Raw genomic sequence first — 21,344 nt, 5'->3', positions numbered from 1 at the left:
CCCCAGAAAAGGCACATCTGGAAGATGCGCCAATTCTGGCACTTGGCCACTCTCTTCCCACTCCCTGTAGCGGTGGGATATGGGGTAATGAAGGGTTAATGCCACCTTGCTATTGTAAGGTGACATTAAGCCAGATTAATAATGGAGAGGCGTCAATTATGACACCTATCCATTATTAATCCAATTGTAGGAAAGGGTTAAAAAACACACACACACATGATTTAAAAGTATTTTAATGAAAAAAACACAGCGGTTGTTGTAATAATTTATTGTACTCTCAGTCCATCAGGAACACCCTCGCTTGGAAAAATAATAAACGCACAAGATACATACCTTCTGCTGTCAGATCAGGTCCCACGAAGTAATCCATCTGAAGGGGTTAACTAATATTACAGGCAGAGCTGCGATAAACCGCTCGCTCGTACCTGTAATCCCCAGGTGCTGAAAGGAAAGCAGTGATCTATACTTACATTCAGTTGCGGTGATGCGCCCCTGCTGGATGTTCTCATGAACTGCAGCCTGGGAACTTTTTCCCACGCTACAGGTCATATGAGGACATCCACCAGGGGGCGCATCACCGCGACTGAATGAAATGTAGGTCATTGACCTACATTTCATTCATTCGCGGTGATGCGCCCCCTGGTGGATGTCCTCATATGACCTGTAGCGTGGGAAAAAGTTCCCAGGCTGCAGTTCATGAGAACATCCAGCAGGGGCGCATCACCGCAACTGAATGTAAGTATAGATCACTGCTTTCCTTTCAGCACCCGGGGATTACAGGCAGAGCGAGTGGATTATCGCAGCTCTGCCTGTAATATTAGTTAACCCCTTCAGATGGATTACTTCGTGGGACCTGATCTGACAGCAGAAGGTATGTATCTTGTGCGTTTATTATTTTTCCAAGCGAGGGTGTTCCTGATGGACTGAGAGTACAATAAATTATTACAACAACCGCTGTGTTTTTTTCATTAAAATACTTTTAAATCATGTGTGTGTGTGTTTTTTAACCCTTTCCTACAATTGGATTAATAATGGATAGGTGTCATAATTGACGCCTCTCCATTATTAATCTGGCTTAATGTCACCTTCCAATAGCAAGGTGGCATTAACCCTTCATTACCCCATATCCCACCGCTACACGGGAGTGGGAAGAGAGTGGCCAAGTGCCAGAATTGGCGCATCTTCCAGATGTGCCTTTTCTGGGGTGGCTGGGGGCAGATGTTTTTAGCCACGGGGGGGGCCAATAACCATGGACCCTCTCCTGGCTATTAATATCTGCCCTCAGTCACTGGCTTTACCATTCTGGCGGAGAAAATTGCGCGGGAGCCCACGCCAATTTTTTCCGCCATTTAACCCTTTATTTCAGCAGCTACAGCGCTGAAATTTTGCACATACACACTACTAACATTAGTAATGTGGAATATGCAAAAAAAAAGGGGATATGAGATGGTTTACTGTATGTAAACCATGTCTCATATCCTGTCGGGTTTGTGCAGGAGAAATTAAAAGCCGGCAATTGAATTACCGACTTTTCACTAACACCGCTGCGTATTTCTCGCAAGTCACACTGCTGGTCAGTGTGGAATCCGTATTTTTCACGCCCCCATAGACTTTCATTGGCGATTTTTTTGCGCAGTACGCTGACAAACGCCGCATGCTGCGATTTTGTACGGCCGTAGAAAGCCGTATAATACTGAACCGTAATATACGGCTAATAGGAGCAGCCCCATTGAGAATAATTGTGCCGTATGTTATGCGAGTTTTACGGACGTAGTTTCTGCGCTCTTACGTCCGTAAAACTCGCCAGTGTGACGCCGGCCTAACCCGAGATGAACACTTTCCCATTACCGCTTGACGAAGCTAGATGCGAAACGCGGGCCGGGTGTGGTTATTTAGGCCACTATGTATTTCTAGCTATTACTTACTCTCATTTGTCTCTCTAAACATTTTTTACCTAGATTTTATTAGGAATCAGTTTGTAATGACTTTAAACATTGTCTTTTGCCTTGGTTTATTTTATTTTTTTTTGCTTGATGTCAATATCTCTCAGTTGTATACATTCCTGTGTCCCATCTCTGTATGTACCATTTCAAATACTGTACAATCTAATTATACTCTTCATATTACTGTGCCTTGCACTGCGTTCATATAGGTTTTTCTTATTCATATCACACAACAAAAGTGAGAGTTTTACTCTTTGAGTAAGTCGACTACAATGATATTAATATTTCTATATAAATTTAGTGTTTTATTACTTTTGAACAATATATACATTGGTTAAATACAAAACCTTTGTTATGGAGACACACACTTAACATTTCTCAACCAACTGAGCTCTGCAAATGGCTTATTTTAATGTGTGTAAACACTAATCAGTTTTTTTTTAGCTGCTGTTCACCAATCAGTATGATAGACATGATAAATACATTCTGTGGGTCAAATTGATACATTCAAGACTATGGTTTTGTGAAGAATTCCGCACACCGATATCATTCTCATTGCATCCTATTATGTGGTTTGTTTTTTCACCTGACTGTAGGAAAAGCTTGAGAAACCGCCATGATTATTATTTTATGTTATTTTGCATACAAGATAAACTTCTAGAACACCGGTAGTACAAACTGGAACAATAAAAAAAATCTAATCCAGGAGAAGAAAACAAAACAAAAAAAAAAGGGAAGTCTGAAGGAAGCCGAAAATTAGCAATTTCCATGCACTGCCACAATACGTGAAAAATATTACTCTTAAAAAAATGCTGTAAAAATTTTAAAAAAATTGTCATATGAAAAGAAACATTAGCAGTATGGAATTACATTCTGGTAACAAAGTATATGCGCAGAGAAATCACAAAGAAACAACCGTAGAGAGAGAAAATATGGTCTTATCATTAGTGAATTTATTTAAATAAAAAAAAAAAAAGAACAAAAGCAATCAAGGTTATTATACGCCGAGGTACAGATGCATTTCCTGTTCAAGGCTGTATGATTTTCATCGTGACATGCAGAAAAATTCAAGAGCAAAAAAAAGATAATTGTACTATGATTTCTCATTAATTATTGGGTAAATGCCAAGGACAAGTAAGTAAAATGTAAATAGCTGTCATTTTCACATGTTGTTGTCAGCTATTAAACACCAAAAATGGCCTTACTGCTTGACATGATTATGGGAAATCATTTACGCCTCAGCAGATATTTATCCAGCGCATGCATGCAAAATCTGCTGCTCTACTCGCAAGGAAACTGTCTCAGTACTTACAGCTAAATAAGATACAAATTGAAATCTACCTTCCATACAATGAAAGGATTCCAAGAGGAAAGACGATTATAGTAAGGCAGAAAACACTGTTTTTTCATGATTTATTGTACTCTACTATTCAGAATACGTTCTAATAACCTCTACTCCTAAGGACCCTTGGGAACATGCAGACTGAAACCTGAATGGCTGCTAGGTGTATGGCTATGTGCACATGTTGCAGATTTGCCTGTGGAATTTTCTGCACAGATTCTGCATCTCTTGGCAGAAAACGCAGGTAAAAATCCACGCAGATTTGATGCGGATATTCATGCAGATAAATATGCGTTTTTGTAAGCTAAATAAAGATGTATTATTTAACAAAAAAAAAAAAGAATTGTGATGTTGTTTCTTGTCCAACCTCTTCATTTATATACTCCATTGAAGAATAATGTTTACACACACAGAAAGATACATAGATAGATCTATCTATAGATATGTCCATAAATATATAGCTATATCTATCTATATATCTATCTATAGATAGATATATCTATAGATAGATGGATAGGTAGAAAAAGAGAAACAGCACCAGAAAAAAATACCTTAAAGCGTGCCCGCTTCCCTGACCAGCATTCCAAAGGCCTTTCAGACAGTAAACAAAAAGGGAAACAGCACAAAAAGATGGAAAAAGGAGGACTTTAAAGGGAACCTGTCACCCCGTTTTTTGAAGATGAGCTAAAAAAAGCGTTATATAGGGGCAGAGCTGGGCGTTACATTAGTGTCTTTTGTGTGCCTTTATTACCCACCTATGCTGCTGAAATACCTTTGTAAAGTCGCCGTTTTGTGCTGTCACTCACGCTGGTCTGGTCCTATGGGCGTGGTGACAGCGCTGTTTCTCCCCCAGATCAGGCTCATCATTCTGTTGGTGGCGTAGTGGTGTGCGCATGTCCAACAGAGAATATCCACTGCCCAGGAGATGAAAAAGAGCGCGATCTGCGCTATTCAGTCGTTTACCGGTGGGCGCGGCCATCTTTCCTGTGGCCGCGCGTGCGCAGATGGAGCGCTCTGCTGCCCGGGGCTTCAGGAAAATGGCCGCTGCGATCTCCATCTGCGCACGCGCGGAATCCCGCGGCCATTTTCCTGAAGCCCCGGGCAGCAGAGCGCTCCATCTGCGCATGCGCGGCCACAGGAAAGATGGCCGCGCCCACTGGTAAACGGCTGAATAGCGCAGATCGCGCTCTTTTTCATCTCCTGGGCAGTGGATATTCTCTGTTGGACATGCGCACACCACGACGCCACCAACGGAATGATGAGCCTGATCTGGGGGAGAAACAGCGCTGTCACCACGCCCATAGGACCAGACCAGCGTGAGTGACAGCACAAAACGGCGACTTTACAAAGGTATTTCAGCAGCATAGGTGGGTAATAAAGGCACACAAAAGACACTAATGTAACTCCCAGTTCTGCCCCTATTTAACGCTATTTTTAGCTCATCTTCAAAAAACGGGGTGACAGGTTCCCTTTAATGCCCTGTGGAGTGGCAACGTTTCGGATAAAACAAATCCTGTCTCATCTCTAGATAGATGGATAGATAATGCCAAGCCCAATGTTTAGTAATAAACATAATAAAATAGTACATAAAGAATTAAAGACACACACACACACAAAATCTGCGTTAGGCCGGGGTCACACTTGCGAGAAATTCGAACGAGTCTCGCACCTCAGTACCCGGCACTGCCGCCGGAACTCGGGACCGGAGCGTTCAGCTACATAGAAATACATGCAGCCGCACGCTCCAGTCCCGAGTGCAGGCGGCAGAGCCGGGTACTGAGGACATGGGGTCCCCCTATAATAGCCACAAAAGGTTATGCAGACAGCTGCAGGCTGATACTCATAGCCTAGAACGGGGCCATCAATATTGGACCCCCATCGGCTACAAACACCAGCACACAGCCGCCCTAGAAATGGCGCATCTGTAAGACGTGCCAATTCCAGCACTTAGCCTCTCTCATCCCACTGCCCTGTAGCGGTGGCATATGGGGTAATTGGGGGGGGGGGGGGGTTAATGTCACCTTTGTATTGTAAGATGACATCAAGCTGGCTTAACAATGGAGAGGCGTCTTTAAGATACCTATCCATTACTAATCCTATAGTATTTAATGGGTAAAAAAAAAAAAAAAAAAAAAAGACAGCCAGAAAAAAATATGTTAATGAAATAAAACTCTACACAGTTTTGCCATCTTTATTGTTCTGCCAATCCATGCGACGCCCTCGATCTCCTGTAAAAAAGAGAAAATAATAAACCAACACAAATACTCCCTGGTCCGACGCAGTACATTTAATAACGAGTGTCCCATGACAATCTCCCCTATAGAGCTGTCACATCAGGAGATGTAACTGCTCTATTGGCCTCCAGTGATACACTGATAGGGTGACAGGGGACAATGGCTCCTGCAGTGTTATTTCTGAGGGTTCAATGAGCTCTCAATTTATGGCACTGCTGCGTGAGAATTTTCCAACGCAGCGGTGCCGCAAGTGACAGTATGAACTCTGCTGAACTTGGCGGAGGGATACAGTGCAGCGGTTTACCTGCCGTCATTGTATCACCGGAGCCCCTGGAGAGTGGTCACATCTGCTGATGTGACAGCTCTCCATGGGAGATTGTCATGGGACACTCGTTATTAAATGGATTACATCGGATCAGGGAGTATACTGTTGGTTTATTTATTTTTACATTTATTTATTTATTTTTACAGGTGATAAAGGGCTTCGGGGATTAGCTGTATGGTGAGTATGTACTGTATGTTGTATGTATGTGTATGTACACATCCACGCACACACACAGCCACGCACACACAGCCCCGCACACCCATGTGCACACAGACACACACAAAGACCCGCACATCTCCGCACACACAGTCTCCGCCCACACACTCTTCCTCCTCCCAACTTGCAGCGTTTCTCACACGCAACTTGTCTGATACAATGGAAGTCAATGGGTGCAGAAACGCTGCAGATCCGCAAAAAGAATTTACATGCTGTGGAAAATAAAACGCTGTAAATCCGCAATTTTTTTCCACAGCATGTGCACACCAAATGTCAATTTCCCATTGACTAACATTGGTTGTGCACTACACTGCGGATTTGATGCAATTCCGCAAGTCCAAAAATGCTGCGGAAACGCATCAAAATCTGCAACATGTGCACATAGCCTTACTATTACATTTTTAATAGTTTTAATAGTTCTCACTTTATACACGATCAGTGTATCATTATTAATGTGAATCCATATTAAAATGGAAAATCAAGTGATCTCGCGACTTTGAACAAGGCATGGTTTTGAGTGCTTGATAATCTGGGTTCTCTCATTTTTCACAACCCACAACTTGAAATACTGAGGAAAAACGGCTAAGAAACTTCACAAACTACACAAGGATGACCGGTTAAAAATATTATTCAAAGCCCCACCCCTTGCTATGTTACAGGCAACCTCCTAATTTAAGAAACATCATGATCCGAAGTTCAATGCCCTCAGATTCACCAAGAGGGACATATTCTTGCAATGGGAGGAGATGCAAAATCTGCATTCATATTGAGACCAACCATCCAAATCCCCAACACACAGCAGGACTATAAGATCCCTGGGACATTCACATGTTCCTCTTCCAATGTGGTGTATTTAATTCTATGCAATATATGTCCTGGGGGTGCCTCTATGTTGGAGAAACAGGACAGAGACTGAGAGCAAGGATGAGGTCTCATCGTCATACAACTACAGACAAAAAAAAACCCATTTACCTGTTGCTAAACATTTCTGTGGTCCAGGACACAACATAGACAATATGAAAGTTGTCATTTTGAAAGGCAACTTCAAATCACAGAAACATCGCAGGGTGTGGGAATACAAATTCATTACATCTTTAATTCTGTTCACACAGGACTCAATTTGTCAGGAGGATTTATAGCTCACTACCAAATCTGAGCAATTTCCTCCAAAAACAATGAAGGCACCACCAGCCCATTGATCTCATATGCATATGGGCTCCATAAATCTTTCACACCACTTGTCTAACCTTACCTAATTAAGGATTCTCTCTTTAAGCTCAGTGTTTATTTAAATGTCCATGTATCACACCATGCCTGTGCTCTGTACTGTATATAATTGGGTTTCTTCAAATATCTTGTTATATCAGCCTGATGAAGAGAGGTAAGCAGTAGTGATGAGCGAGTGTACTCGTTGCTCGGGTTTTACAGAGCACACTCGGGTGGTCTCCGAGTATTTGTGACTGCTCGGAGATTTAGTTTTCCTTGCCGCAGCTTGATGATTTACGGCTGATAGACAGCTTGATTACACGTAGGGATTCCCTAGCAACCAGGCAACCCCCACAAGTACTCAGGCTGGCTAGCAGCCGTAAATCATCCAGCTGCGGCAAGGAAAACTAAATCTCTGAGCAGTCAAAAATACTCGGGAGACCACCCGAGCAATGAGTATACTCGCTCATCACTAGTAAGCAGTCTCGAAAGCTTGCTTTGTAACATCATTCACTATATTTTGTTAGCCATTAAAAGGTATCACACCCACAAGATTCCTATTTTGTTTCTCCCACTGAGAGCACTCTATACCTTTTTTTTCTACTGGCTAAGGCCGGTTTCACACGTCAGTGGCTCCGGTACGTGTAGTGACAGTTTTCTCACGTACCGGAGACACTTACACACGTAAACCCATTCAGATGAATGGGTATATGCACATGCCTGCGTGTTTTCACGGACCGTGTGTCCGTGTGAAAAACACGGAGACATGTCTGTTTTTCTCCGGCAGCACGGTCCGCAAAGCATCCCGCACACGGAGAACAGTGTGCACTCTCTTCCGTGTGCACGTACCGCTGCAGGAGAAACAGCGCTACAGTTAAGCGCTGTCCCCCCTGCGTGTGGTGCTGAAGACGGCATTCATCTCTTCTCCCCTGCAGCGCTCACAGGAGAGAAGAGATGAAAAATCAATTTTTTGGTGACCCCCAAACTTTATTTTTAACAAAAAAAATTTATTTTTCATCTCTTCTCTCCTGTGAGCGCTGCAGGGGAGAAGAGATGAATGCCGCCTTCAGCACCACAAGCTGGGGACAGCGCTTACTGTAGCGCCGTCTCTCCTGTACGGTCCGTGTGGTCCTCAGGCGGCACATGGCTGCCACACGTGTGACTGATGTGCCACGTGAGCACACGGACACGGATAACTCCGGTACCGAAATTATCTGGACGTGTGAGACGGGCCTAACACGGTACCAAACCACTTTTTCTCATAACACATTGACAAGAGTATATAGAGAATGGTGTGCTTTGGGAAAAAATCATGGACAGGGAATCCTGTGGACGCAAAGAACTCAGACACAAGTAGTCCGGGGAATGTTAAGAATTGTTCTGATGAGAATGTAGTGCACTGACAAGCACATAGCAGCCGAACACAACACTAATGCTACTAATATGTGCCAATGCACAGCTCGCTCTGTAGCGTGGATAGGTTATAACCGCATATGATCAGCTTGAGTGACATTATTGTCTAATGGGAAATAAATGCAAGACTCCAGTGTAAAACAAAACAGCACAAACGTATGTCGCTGAGCAGTGGAAAAATCACCTGCTAATCCGATCAATCTAGTTTTGTGTTGCAATCATGTTGATGGAAAGATCAGAATTTTGACTGAGCAGCCCGAATCGATGGCCCCTTTTTGTCAGATGTCGATGTCAACAGTTCAAGCTGGTGGAGTAATGGTGTAGGGAGTGTTTTCGTAGCCCACATAAGGGCTGTGTTCAGATGTCCGTGACAGCGGTCTGATGTCGGATAGCAATGGACTGGCCTCATATCTTCTGACCAGAGTGTGACAGCTTCATATATTTCTATGAAGCGGTCACACTAGGGTTAGGAGATGGGCAACCAGCTGATGTATTCGATCTGACATCGGACCAATTATCACGGACGTCTGAGCACAGGTCCGGCGACATCCGTTAAGAGATGAGAATCGATGCACATGTCCCTGGTCCAGAGGTCAGGTCAGCATTTTGTGGTGGCTGAATAGTAGCCCAGTGAAATGCCTGCCACCTGCCAGCAGCTCTGGCTCCTCTTTTCATTAGCCGGGCTCACATTGGGCCAAAGAGGAAACTTAAAAGACGAGTCAAGGATCCTGCTAGGTAGGAGGTGTTTCACAGGGCTCCTGACTAGTGATGAGCGAGTATACTCGTTGCTCGGGTTTTCCCGAGCACACTCGGGTGACCTCCGAGTATTTGTAACTGCTTGGAGATTTAGTTTTCATCACGGCAGCTGAATGATTTACAGCTACTAGCCTGCTTGATTACATGTGGGGAATCCCTAGCAACCAGGCAACCCCCACATGAATTCAGGCTGGCTAGTAGCTGTAAATCATTCAGCTGCCGTGATGAAAACTATATCTCCGAGCAGTCATAAACACTCGGAGACCACCAGAGCGTGCTCGGGAAAACCCAAGCAACGAGTACACTTGCTCATCACTAATACTGACCTGACCACCACTTTTCTGGTCTTCACAGCCCCAGATCTAAATCTCTGGTACACAGACTGTTCAGAACATACAGATCACTCCATCTAAATGTATCACAACCAGGAGAAGCCTTCCTGTTCGCATGGGCCAATAATCCTACAGACTGATATAAACACCTAGTGGTAACTTGGCCACGATTGCTGCAGCGCTGACGGTCAAAAAGTGCTCCAGTGCTCTAAGGCTACGTTCACATTAGCGGCGCCCGCCGCAGCGGCGGGCGCCGCAGCGGCGCCGCATGCATCATGCGCCCCTATATTTAACATGGGGGCGCATGGACATGCGGTGCACTTGCTTTTTGCGCCGCATGCGTCCCTGCGGCGCCCGCGTCGGGTCGCGGAGGACGCAGCAAGTTGCATTTTTGCTGCGTCCAAAATCAATGAAAAAAAGGACGCATGCGGCGCAAAAAGCTGCGTTGTGCATGTGTTCACATTTGCGCTGTGCGTTGCGGCGGCGACGCTGCGGCGCACACCGCAAATGTGAACGTAGCCTAACACATGGGTGTCTCAGTACAGGGGCTAATCAGTGTATACTTCTTATGTAGCATTTTGAGAAAGTTTATTTAACACATTTTATTTAAAAGATTATCTGTATTTGCAGGGATTATTTATTTACTTTTTGTTTTTTGCAAGAACCTTATGGATTTGCATGCAGAAAATCCACAGCAGCAAAGCTAATGAGATTTTACAAAACTCATCTGTGGAAAATGGTTACACATAGATGTCAATTCTTCATGCGGAAATCATTGCAGCTCACTTGCAATGCACATGTGAAACTTGGAATTAAAACCTACACATGCAAATTTTGATGCCAAAATACTGCGAAAAATCATAAAGAAGTCCTGTGCATGCACCCTACACTTCTGCATGGCAACAGATCGGTGTATTTAGGCAGATGGGGTTCACAATGTAAAAGTATACAGTCTGTAGTAGTGTTACTGAGCCCAAACCCAACAAAGATAGATAGATAGTCTGTGGAAAAACAAATTTAAAAAATGTTCTGTGACAGTGTGAATAACCTCCTACACAGTTTCTCAAAAGTGGAGTGTTTTTCCTTCTGAACGAACGCTGTTGTAGCTCGTGCACACTCCCGTGTGATTTGCCACACAGGACATAAGGTACAATAGCTGTAACACGGTCCGCCGCAGCACAGCATAGAAGCCGCTATGAATACCTATCAGCACATTTCACTGAATAGGAATATGGTTACATGGGGTTTCCATGGTAACTGGGTCTCGACTTCCCACCCATTCATAATCAATCTGCGAAAAATCCTTAGGGGAACATAGGGCCCAGGTTCATTTGGGGACTTTCCGGTCATGCTATTTCTCCAAGTCTGAGTACACCATCTTTATACAGTGTCCTATTTGTGCACCATTAGAGTGATTTTCTAATCTCAGGCAACCTCTTTCAAGAAAAGTAACAACTACATTTATTAACATAGCGCAAGTGGAATGATAAATGAGGCACAACGTGACAGTGCATTAAAGGGAATGTGTCCAGCAGGTTTATAGACCCCAAAGTAATGTCATCCATGTAAAGTCCCTGTAAACAAGATTATGTGCATACCTTTGTTTTAGAAGGCCGTGTCTCCGTATTATAGAAACCCATTAAATCATTGTTACATGAATGAGCCGCAAGTGCAGGGAGTTATTTACTCTTCCTCTTTCCCCATCTACCAGGGACTTACAAGTCTCATTTCTCTGTGACCTGCTCCCTGCCCAAAATCCCACACAAGAGCATTTAGAGAAGCACTCCTCCTCCCATCAACGTTTTTATCCTCTTAATATATTGCAGTCATCATAATAAATAACACTGTGCACTTACATTTGCTCATTTTGCTTTTCTACTAATTCCTGATTTCCATTAGGTTTATGATATCACGTGATTAAAAACTGACTAGCTGAATCCTTCTAAGCTCTATGTAGAAACAGGAGGTCAATTTTCCCTGTGTGACAACAGTTACTGCAAAAGACAATGGCAAGAGGGAGGAGTGGAACAGCTGGGTCAGGAGCTGAAGAGAGGAATGATTTCTGCAGGGAGGGGCAAGAAATGTCCTGTTTCTACATACTACAGAGAAAAAAAGAAAAACGAACTGTGTAGAAAGGCAAAATGAGCAATTGTAAGTACACAGTGCTGTATAATATGAGGACTGCAATATATTAAGAGGATAAAAACTGATGGGAGGAGTGCTTCTTGAAATCCCAACCAAATCAATAGTAAGGCTCTCAAATGTTAACAGGACCCTATTGCACATGAGACGCCCCATGGAATGACAGCCCTTGTGCAAGATCTTGGGAGGGCAGGTTACATAAAAAAGTGACCCATCAGTCAATGACAGAGGCTGGCAGCGGGGAGCATGGGTGGAAATGAGAGAAGCTGGAGTGCTGCAAGTGGAGGGTCAAACACCCTAAGGCTCATTTGCATAAACATTTGCCTATGAATTTCTCTAAAACTGAGACACACGAGTTACAAAACAAAGATGTGGATGTAATCCACATCACAGGGACTTTACATAGATGACATTAGTTTGGGGTGTAAAAACTTGGTGACAGGTTCTCTTAAAGCCCTATATTTTAGACATTTCAGAGACATAAAGGGGTCTAAATTACTAAAGAAAAAATGTACATATCATGTACTGTCTCTATTCGATGCATTACAGAAATAACTTGTGCATTTTGCTTAGTTACTTTTACCATTTCCCTTTAAATAAATGGTTATTATTGTAACTTCCAACCAGCAGAGAAGCAACAGCTGGAAATTCTACCAAACCTTTGTAAGACTTGTGCTTTCTCACAACTCAATCTTGTGAGCAAATTAGCGCACCTTACTAAGTGCCCTATGTGCGCGCTCTGTTCATTTTTTTTTTTTTTTCAGCTGCTCTTCCAAACACCAAAATTATCAAGTCGTCGTACTCCATCAAATAAAATGCAATAGAAAGCAATTAAAACATTGAAGGTACTGGCGTGGAGAATAACAAAGCAAAAACAATGGTGGAAATTACAAGTTTTTTTCCACCACAAATAGAATTGTATTCCCATTAACCTGTACTTACTTGGAAAATAAATGGTGTCATTCAAAACTACAACTCCACCCGCACAAAAACAAGCCCTCATAAGGCTGCGTCGATAGAAAAAAAAAAAAAGTTGTTTGAAGAGGGGAAAAAAAATGAAAAATGGCCACAGCAAAATTGCTAAACACAAAGATGTAAGGTAAATCGGAAAGATTTTAAATTGACTTATTTAAAAAGTATAGTTCGATTCTGTACAGACATTCTCTTTACCTCATGGTAAGTGTCCTCCAACTCTCCATCATATATCCAGCGGTAAAGGAAATTCAGGATGGGATGGGAAACCAAGCCAAGAATGTGTTGCACCAGAGATCGCATGTACGGATCGCCAGTTTTGGTGTATGCATGGACTGCAGATGCCAGCTCCCCTCCCTTTCTTCCTATGGTAATAATAATAATATTGTTCAACAGGCCTAAAAAACAAACAAATTAAAACGCTCCTGATTATAAAGTACAGAGGCCTCATGCAATTTCATCTTACCTTGACAGTGATCAACAAGTGCTGCCAGGGTCTTCAATCTAATCTTGGGATCATAGGTCCACACCAGCAATCGTCTAAGAGTCAGGCTAGTTTCCAGCCCTAAATTTACACCCTGGTCATCTTCCACCTGCAACTTGATTTTAAAAAGAGTATGTTCTCAAATAATTACAGGCAACATAGGAGATGCAAAGTTATTGGAAGCTCTAAACTGTATATAATGCCCGGACTGCTGAAAAGGGAGTTAGAACAGAATAATATCATACAAAATACTTCCCCCAAAAACGACACAAAAAGAAGTAAACCTTAGGTGTGGACGCTTATTTGCTGTTCTATTAAACCCTGCATTCTGTAGGATCAGCTAAATCATTGTCTCCTTGTAAATGTATTGTGAAGTTATACTGGATTCAGTGGATGAATGAAACTAATTACAGAATTATATATATATATACCATATTTTTTCGGACTATAAGACGCACCGGACTATAAGGCGCACCCCAGGTTTTAGAGGTGTAAAATAGGGAAAAAAATATTTGAAGCAAAAAAATGTGGTAAAATATTTAATAACCTACTATTATATGTAGTGTTATTATATATAATAGTATGTTATTATGTTGGAAGCTGCGGGACCAGTGTGGTGTCTGTGAAGTACTATATGAAGATGCTGGAGGGTGAGTATAAGAATGGGGGCACAGGGCTTATATTGAAAGCACCACTCCAGCACTGCAAAATAACACTGGAGTGCTGCTTTAAAATCCCATGGGAGAACTATAACTCCCAGCATGTCCTGCAGATCCTATGACATGCTGGGAGTTATAGTTCACTAAAGGAGTGGCAGAGTGCTTTATTGTGTTTTGGAAAGACTAACCTCTTAATTGTGGCAGCCAGCCTGTGGTGAGGTAAAAGCATCCCATGACTGCACACACAGAGCCCTCCCTCTTGTTGCCTTTCCACAGCACAGGTAATGGAAGCCGGCAGATTCTAGTGTTGGAGTCTGAAGGACCTGTGATGATGACAAGAAGAGGGAGGGCTCTGTGCTGCCATGTGATGCTCCAGCCCGCCCACTTCTGACATCATCACAGGTCCTCCTTGTGCACTCAGCTCCAGCCCAGGAAGGTACGCAGCGATCTCCTCTCCCCCGGACCCTGCTGCTGCTGCCTCCTCCTCCCCCGGACACACGGATCACCCCAGCTGCTGAAGGAATCAGCACTGGGGAAACCATGTGTGTTGCTGCTTAAGTGCAGTATTCATTTGCTGCTCCTGGCTCACCGCTCAGCTGATAGGTGGGCGGGGAGTAGCTAATGAATATTCACTGCACTTAATCATGGGGACCACATGGTTTCCCCAGCGCTGATTCCGGGCAGTGGGGACATTTTTATGCCTCCTGAAGTGGGATAACAGTGCGATCCCACTCGCTGCTGCCCCCCTCCCCACATGCTACTTCCCTACCATAAGACGCACCCACACTTTCCTCCCAAATTTGGAGGAAAAAAGGGCGTCTTATGGTCAGAAAAATACGGTAATTATTTGGGGAGGCATATCCACTAGTAGCAAATGTGCAAGTTTCAGAACTACTCATGTGGATGTGATATGAACATTTCCCATTTATACGCTGTAGAAAACCTTAATATAACATTTTCCTGCTGCACAGATTCCCCTCCCAACCCTGCCACTTTTGTGCAGAGAGCCAATGTCTGAGTGATGACAAATAAGCAGGCAGAATGAGGCCTATATTCCCCTGAATCTGCCCCTAGGGATGGAGAAAAGGTACTAAATATGTGAACAAGTGACGCACTTTGACCCATCATAAGTTCTCAATCATAACCAGGCTATGATTAGAGACCTGTGGTGGTCTGAAACTAGTCACCCATACATGAGTTTCTAACACCTCCTGCCCATCCCCATTTTTAACTCACATGATGACAATGAATTTTAAACTTTTTTCCAAAAGAAATGTCTTTTTTTAAATCTTTTTGGTAATCATTATCTATTCCTCAAACACATTACCACCTGGGTACCATCTGGAGCTTATTATCAGACATTGTTGGTTCCAAAAGTCAATGAAACCCTGGGTGAGCTAATAAGTTGATTTTTTTAAGTTTTTTCCAACACATCACCATGTTCTGACAGGTAGAGCCACAGTATAAAAAGGTTAAGAAGCCATGAGGCTAAGAAGGACTAACCCCAAAATTTAGATTTAAAAGATAAAATGTAACTTTTGATATATCAAATTGAAAAGACTAAAAACTGTCATGCAGCGCTCGCCCCCGGCTTCTGCAGCTCGCCGGGTGCGCGCGCACGGCGCATTCAGCTCTGCGCGTGCGCACATCTGATTCCTCTGTTGGCACTCCTTCCTGTCCTCTCCGTCATCCTGGAGGACTGTAACCCGGAAGTAGCTCTCATGCTGGTATATAAGCTGCTTCCTGCTGCTCCTCTGTGCCTGATGATCATTTGTGTTTACAAGTGCTTCTGGTCACCTGTGGTCTCTGTGCATTCCTAGCTTTCTGACCTTGGGACTCCTCCTTCCTCTGCAGTACCTGCCTGATTTTCCTGTGTTCCTGCTTTGTTCCTTCAGTTCCTGTTTCTGTGCGGTACCTGCCCGGCTCCTTTACCATTTCCTTGCTCCCGTCAGCCTCTGTGTCTCCATATTGTCTCGTCAGCCTCCGTGTCTCTGTAGTATTCCCATCTTCTCCCTCGTCTCAGTAGTTCCTTGCCATTCCCTCTGTTTCCTCCGCTGTTTCCTTCGGTCCCTGTGTTCCTGCAGTGTACCCTTCTTATCTCAGTCGACCCTCCAGCTTCCGTGGCGATAGTCCCTCACGGGCCTGCCCCTAACGCTCCCTGTATAGGGGGCGGTCCACCTGGTCAGCTCGTCCGAGAGGGGTTCGTCGTCACGGTCCAGTGGGTCCACTCTCCGTTGTCCCTGTTTGAATCCACTCTCTCAAATGGGACTGCACTCGGATGACATCTGAGTGCAGCCTGATTCTTACAGCATCACAGTATCATCAGGCCCTGGACCCCGCTGGAGCTTCCGCTACTCAAAAAGACTTACTCTTTTTGCGTGAAAACCAAACTAGGATCATGTCGTTTTTAAAAAATATGGAGTCTCGCCTAGCGGCTTTACAGCCTTCTGATCCTGGTATTGCTCCGCAGTTGGTTGCCCTTCAGCTGGAGCTAGGTCTACAATGGGACACTCAGTCCCATATTTCGAATTTTTTGGCCTCTATTAATGATCGGCTTCTCGCCCTCCAGAATGTGGCCTCTGTCTCCACTCCTGTCTCAGCGCCACAACCCTCGCCCCAACTTGCTAGACCTCCTCGGTATGGTGGGGATCCTAAAGCATGCCGCGGCTTTCTTATTCAATGCCAGTTGCATTTTGAATTGTCTCCGCTACTTTATCCCACCGATCGAGCTAAGGTTGTTTTTATAGTATCCCATTTGGAGGGTGAGGCTTTGGCGTGGGTTAATCCCCTCTGGGAGCGTAATGATCCTTTGGTCTCCCAACTCAATCCGTTCCTGGATACCTTCCGCAAGGTTTTTGATGAACCTGGACGTCTGGTCTCTACCACAGAGTCCCTCTTTAACCTTAGCCAGGCCACTCTCTCTGTAGCTCAGTACGCCATCCGTTTCCGGACTCTGTCTTCAGACCTTGGGTGGAATAATGAGGCTTTGGTTGGAGCGTTTTGGCGTGGTTTGTCTTCACGGATTAAGGATGAGCTGGCAGGACGGGACACTCCCACCTCTTTGGATGATCTTATCTCCTTGGCCATACGCATTGATCTGCGCTTTCAGGAGCGCACTCGCGAGCTTGCCAGAGAAAAGAGACCTCTTCGCCAGACCACTATTGCTCGAGGGACTTCTTTTTCTCAAACAGCCCCAGTGGTTTCTTCATCTTCTCCTGAACCCATGCAGGTCGATCGCTTTGAGTCTTCCGAGCAGCGCCGCAAGGAGAGACTCGCACAAGGTCTCTGTTTTTACTGCGGTAGTGCCTCTCATCTCTTACACGCCTGTCCTCAGAGGTCGGGAAACGCCTCCGCCTAGGACAGGTAAGAGAGGCCTTCCTAGGTGGTTATGACTCCTCTCCACCTCTGGTTTTGTCTGTTATTCTACATTTAGGTTCCCGTCACTTTTCTCTGGAGGCTTATGTTGATTCAGGAGCGGCTGGGAACTTTGTTCAGCTTGAGGTTGTAAACAGGCTTGTTAGACCCTTGGAGACTCCTAGACAAATAGCTTCCGTCGATGGTCAGCCTTTGCGGGAGACCGTCAACTTAGTTACGGAGGAAGTTGAACTTCAGATTGGAGCTCTTCATCGTGAGAAACTGGCCTTTTATGTTTTACCTTCATTGTCTCATTCTTTCCTTTTGGGTCTTCCTTGGCTGAGAGATCACGAACCCACTCTGGACTGGCGCACTGGAGATGTTCTACGGTGGGGACAGTCTTGTCTGAACAGGTGCCTGCTTCCTGTCAAGCCTGCGTCCTCCTTTCGGTCTGCTTCGGAATCCACGGGAATTCCTCCAGCCTATTGCGCCTTCTCGGATGTCTTTAACAAGAAGGAGGCGGAGATCTTGCCGCCGCACCGCTCTTATGACTGCCCGATAGACCTTGTTCCTGGTTCTACTCCACCTCGAGGACGTATTTACCCATTGTCTCCTACCGAAACTCAAGCCATGTCCGAATATATCCAAGAGAATCTGGCCAGAGGCTTCATTCGAAAGTCCTCCTCACCTGCAGGAGCTGGGTTCTTCTTCGTCAAGAAGAAGGACGGTTCTCTTCGCCCATGTATAGACTATCGGGGTCTCAACACTATCACGATCAAGAACAAGTACCCACTTCCTCTCATACCTGAACTCTTTGATCGTCTACGTGGAGCACGAATCTTTACCAAATTGGATCTCAGAGGAGCTTATAATTTGGTCCGTATCCGTTCCGGTGACGAGTGGAAGACTGCGTTTAATACCAGAGATGGTCATTATGAATATTTGGTTATGCCATTCGGTTTATGCAACACACCCGCAGTCTTCCAGGAGTTTGTAAATGATGTTTTTCGGGATCTACTTTACACCTGTGTTGTAGTGTACTTGGACGATATCCTTGTGTTCTCTCCAGATCTGTCTACTCACAGAAGAGATGTACGGCAAGTACTTCAGCGTTTGAGAGAGAATCGGCTGTACGCAAAACTGGAAAAATGTGTCTTCGAACAGTCATCTCTTCCCTTCTTGGGTTTCATCATTTCCGACGCTGGTTTGTGTATGGATCCAGGAAAAGTTTCTGCCGTGCTCAACTGGCCACGTCCTCTTGGAGTGAAAGCAATTCAGCGATTTCTTGGATTTGCTAACTACTATCGGCAGTTTATCCCTCACTTTTCCTCCCTTTCTGCTCCAATCTCCTCCATGATTCGGAAGGGTGCCAATCCTCATCTATGGTCGTCTGAGGCCGAAGAGGCTTTCCGGTCCATCAAGCAGGCCTTCGCCTCCGCTCCTATTCTTCATCGTCCTGTGGCCAATAAACCCTTCATCCTTGAAGTAGATGCTTCTGCAATTGGAGCTGGAGCTGTGCTCTCGCAGAAATCCTCTTCTGGTCGTCTTGTGCCCTGTGGTTTTTTCTCTAAGATCTTCTCCTCCTCTGAAAAGAATTATTCTATCGGTGATAAAGAACTTTTGGCAATCAGGTTGGCATTGGAGGAGTGGCGGTACCTCTTGGAGGGGGCTTTACATCGTTTTGTAATTTACACAGATCACAAGAATCTGGCATATATCCGCTCTGCGCAAAGACTAAATCCTCGGCAGGCCAGGTGGGCCTTGTTTTTCGCCAGGTTTGACTTTGAACTTCGTTTCCTGCCAGGAGATAAAAACTCCAGAGCCGATGCTCTGTCTAGGTCATTCCAGGCGGTGGATATGGAGGAAGAACCTGCGCACATCATCGATCCTGCAAGAGTCATCACAGTTGCTCCTCTCTCTCTTTCCTCGTTGCCTCCGGGTAAGACCTTAGTTGCTGAAGAGAACAGAGAACGCGTCTTACTTTGGGGTCATGCCTCCAAATTAGCTGGACATGTTGGTCTCAAAAAAACCCTCCGTCTGATCTCTCGCTATTACTGGTGGCCTACGTTGTCCAAGGACGTCCAAAGTTTTGTCGCCTCTTGTCCCTCCTGTGCCAAGAATAAAATTCCCAGGCAACTACCTTCCGGGCTTTTGCATCCTTTACCGGTACCCTCCACTCCGTGGCAACATTTATCGATGGACTTCATCACTGACCTGCCTTCTTCATCTGGTTGTACCGTCATCTTCGTGGTCATGGATCGTTTCTCCAAGATGGCTCATTTCATTGCACTACCTGGTTTGCCTTCTGCTCCCGAATTGGCAAAGATTTTTGTTCACCATATTTTTCGTCTTCATGGTCTTCCTTTACATATTGTTTCTGACCGAGGTGTTCAATTCACCGCCCGCTTCTGGAAATCCCTCTGCAAATCTATGAACATTTCGCTTGACTTTTCTTCAGCCTACCATCCGCAGTCCAATGGCCAGGTGGAACGTACTAATCAGACCTTGGTAACTTATCTCCGTCATTTTTCCAATTCCCATCAGAATGATTGGTCTGACTTGCTGCCATGGGCTGAGTTTTCTTACAATAACCATTCCAGCGAAGCTACTAACAGATCTCCATTTTTTATCGTCTACGGTCAACATCCTGGTCTTCCTCTTCCGGTTCCTCCTGTCTCTACTGTACCAGCGGCTGATCTTCTGTCTAGAGAGTTCTCCAGGGTCTGGCAGGAGACCAAGTCTGCCCTTGAGTTGGCTCAAGTCAGGATGAAGAGACATGCGGACAAAAGACGCCTCGATTCTCCTATATTCCATCCTGGGGACAAGGTTTGGGTTTCTTCTAAATTTATCCGTCTCAAAATTCCTTCACATAAGCTGGGTCCTCGCTATATCGGTCCATTCGAAGTTTTGTCTCGTATTAATGACGTTTCTTACAAACTTAAGTTGCCTGCCTCTCTGCGTATTTCTAATTCTTTTCATGTGTCTCTCCTTAAACCCGTAGTTTTTAATCAGTTTCATTCTTCTAACCTTTGTTCTCCTTCGCCTGTTTCCGAGGATGATGTCTTTGAAGTTAGGGACATTTTAGCCATGAAAAAACTTAGAGGGAGAACTTTGTTTTTGGTTGACTGGAAAGGTTTTGGTCCTGAGGAGAGGTCCTGGGAGCCTCGTGAGAACATTCAGGCCCCTCGCATTTTGTCCCGGTTTCTTTCAAGTCTTAAAAAGGAGGGGCGTAAAGACGGGGGTACTGTCATGCAGCGCTCGCCCCCGGCTTCTGCAGCTCGCCGGGTGCGCGCGCACGGCGCATTCAGCTCTGCGCGTGCGCACATCTGATTCCTCTGTTGGCACTCCTTCCTGTCCTCTCCGTCATCCTGGAGGACTGTAACCCGGAAGTAGCTCTCATGCTGGTATATAAGCTGCTTCCTGCTGCTCCTCTGTGCCTGATGATCATTTGTGTTTACAAGTGCTTCTGGTCACCTGTGGTCTCTGTGCATTCCTAGCTTTCTGACCTTGGGACTCCTCCTTCCTCTGCAGTACCTGCCTGATTTTCCTGTGTTCCTGCTTTGTTCCTTCAGTTCCTGTTTCTGTGCGGTACCTGCCCGGCTCCTTTACCATTTCCTTGCTCCCGTCAGCCTCTGTGTCTCCATATTGTCTCGTCAGCCTCCGTGTCTCTGTAGTATTCCCATCTTCTCCCTCGTCTCAGTAGTTCCTTGCCATTCCCTCTGTTTCCTCCGCTGTTTCCTTCGGTCCCTGTGTTCCTGCAGTGTACCCTTCTTATCTCAGTCGACCCTCCAGCTTCCGTGGCGATAGTCCCTCACGGGCCTGCCCCTAACGCTCCCTGTATAGGGGGCGGTCCACCTGGTCAGCTCGTCCGAGAGGGGTTCGTCGTCACGGTCCAGTGGGTCCACTCTCCGTTGTCCCTGTTTGAATCCACTCTCTCAAATGGGACTGCACTCGGATGACATCTGA

General features: G+C 45.0%; 1 protein-coding gene across 1 annotated transcript in view; it reads right to left on the bottom strand.

Annotated features, from left to right (window-relative positions):
- TUBGCP3 (tubulin gamma complex component 3) overlaps positions 1-21,344 on the bottom strand; it is a 164,235-nt gene that overhangs the window by 55,963 nt on the left and 86,928 nt on the right. Inside the window, exons 10-11 of the mRNA XM_077296976.1 lie at positions 13,348-13,480; positions 13,080-13,246 (exon numbers count right to left, since the gene is read on the bottom strand). Coding sequence (XP_077153091.1) covers positions 13,080-13,246; positions 13,348-13,480 — 300 coding nt within the window. The remainder of the gene's footprint in view (positions 1-13,079; positions 13,247-13,347; positions 13,481-21,344) is intronic.

Source organism: Ranitomeya variabilis, chromosome 3, assembly GCF_051348905.1.
Source record: "Ranitomeya variabilis isolate aRanVar5 chromosome 3, aRanVar5.hap1, whole genome shotgun sequence".
Taxonomy (NCBI): Eukaryota; Metazoa; Chordata; class Amphibia; order Anura; family Dendrobatidae; genus Ranitomeya; species Ranitomeya variabilis.
Note: the sequence above shows the minus strand (reverse complement) of the source record. Positions and strands in the feature narration are given on the sequence as shown.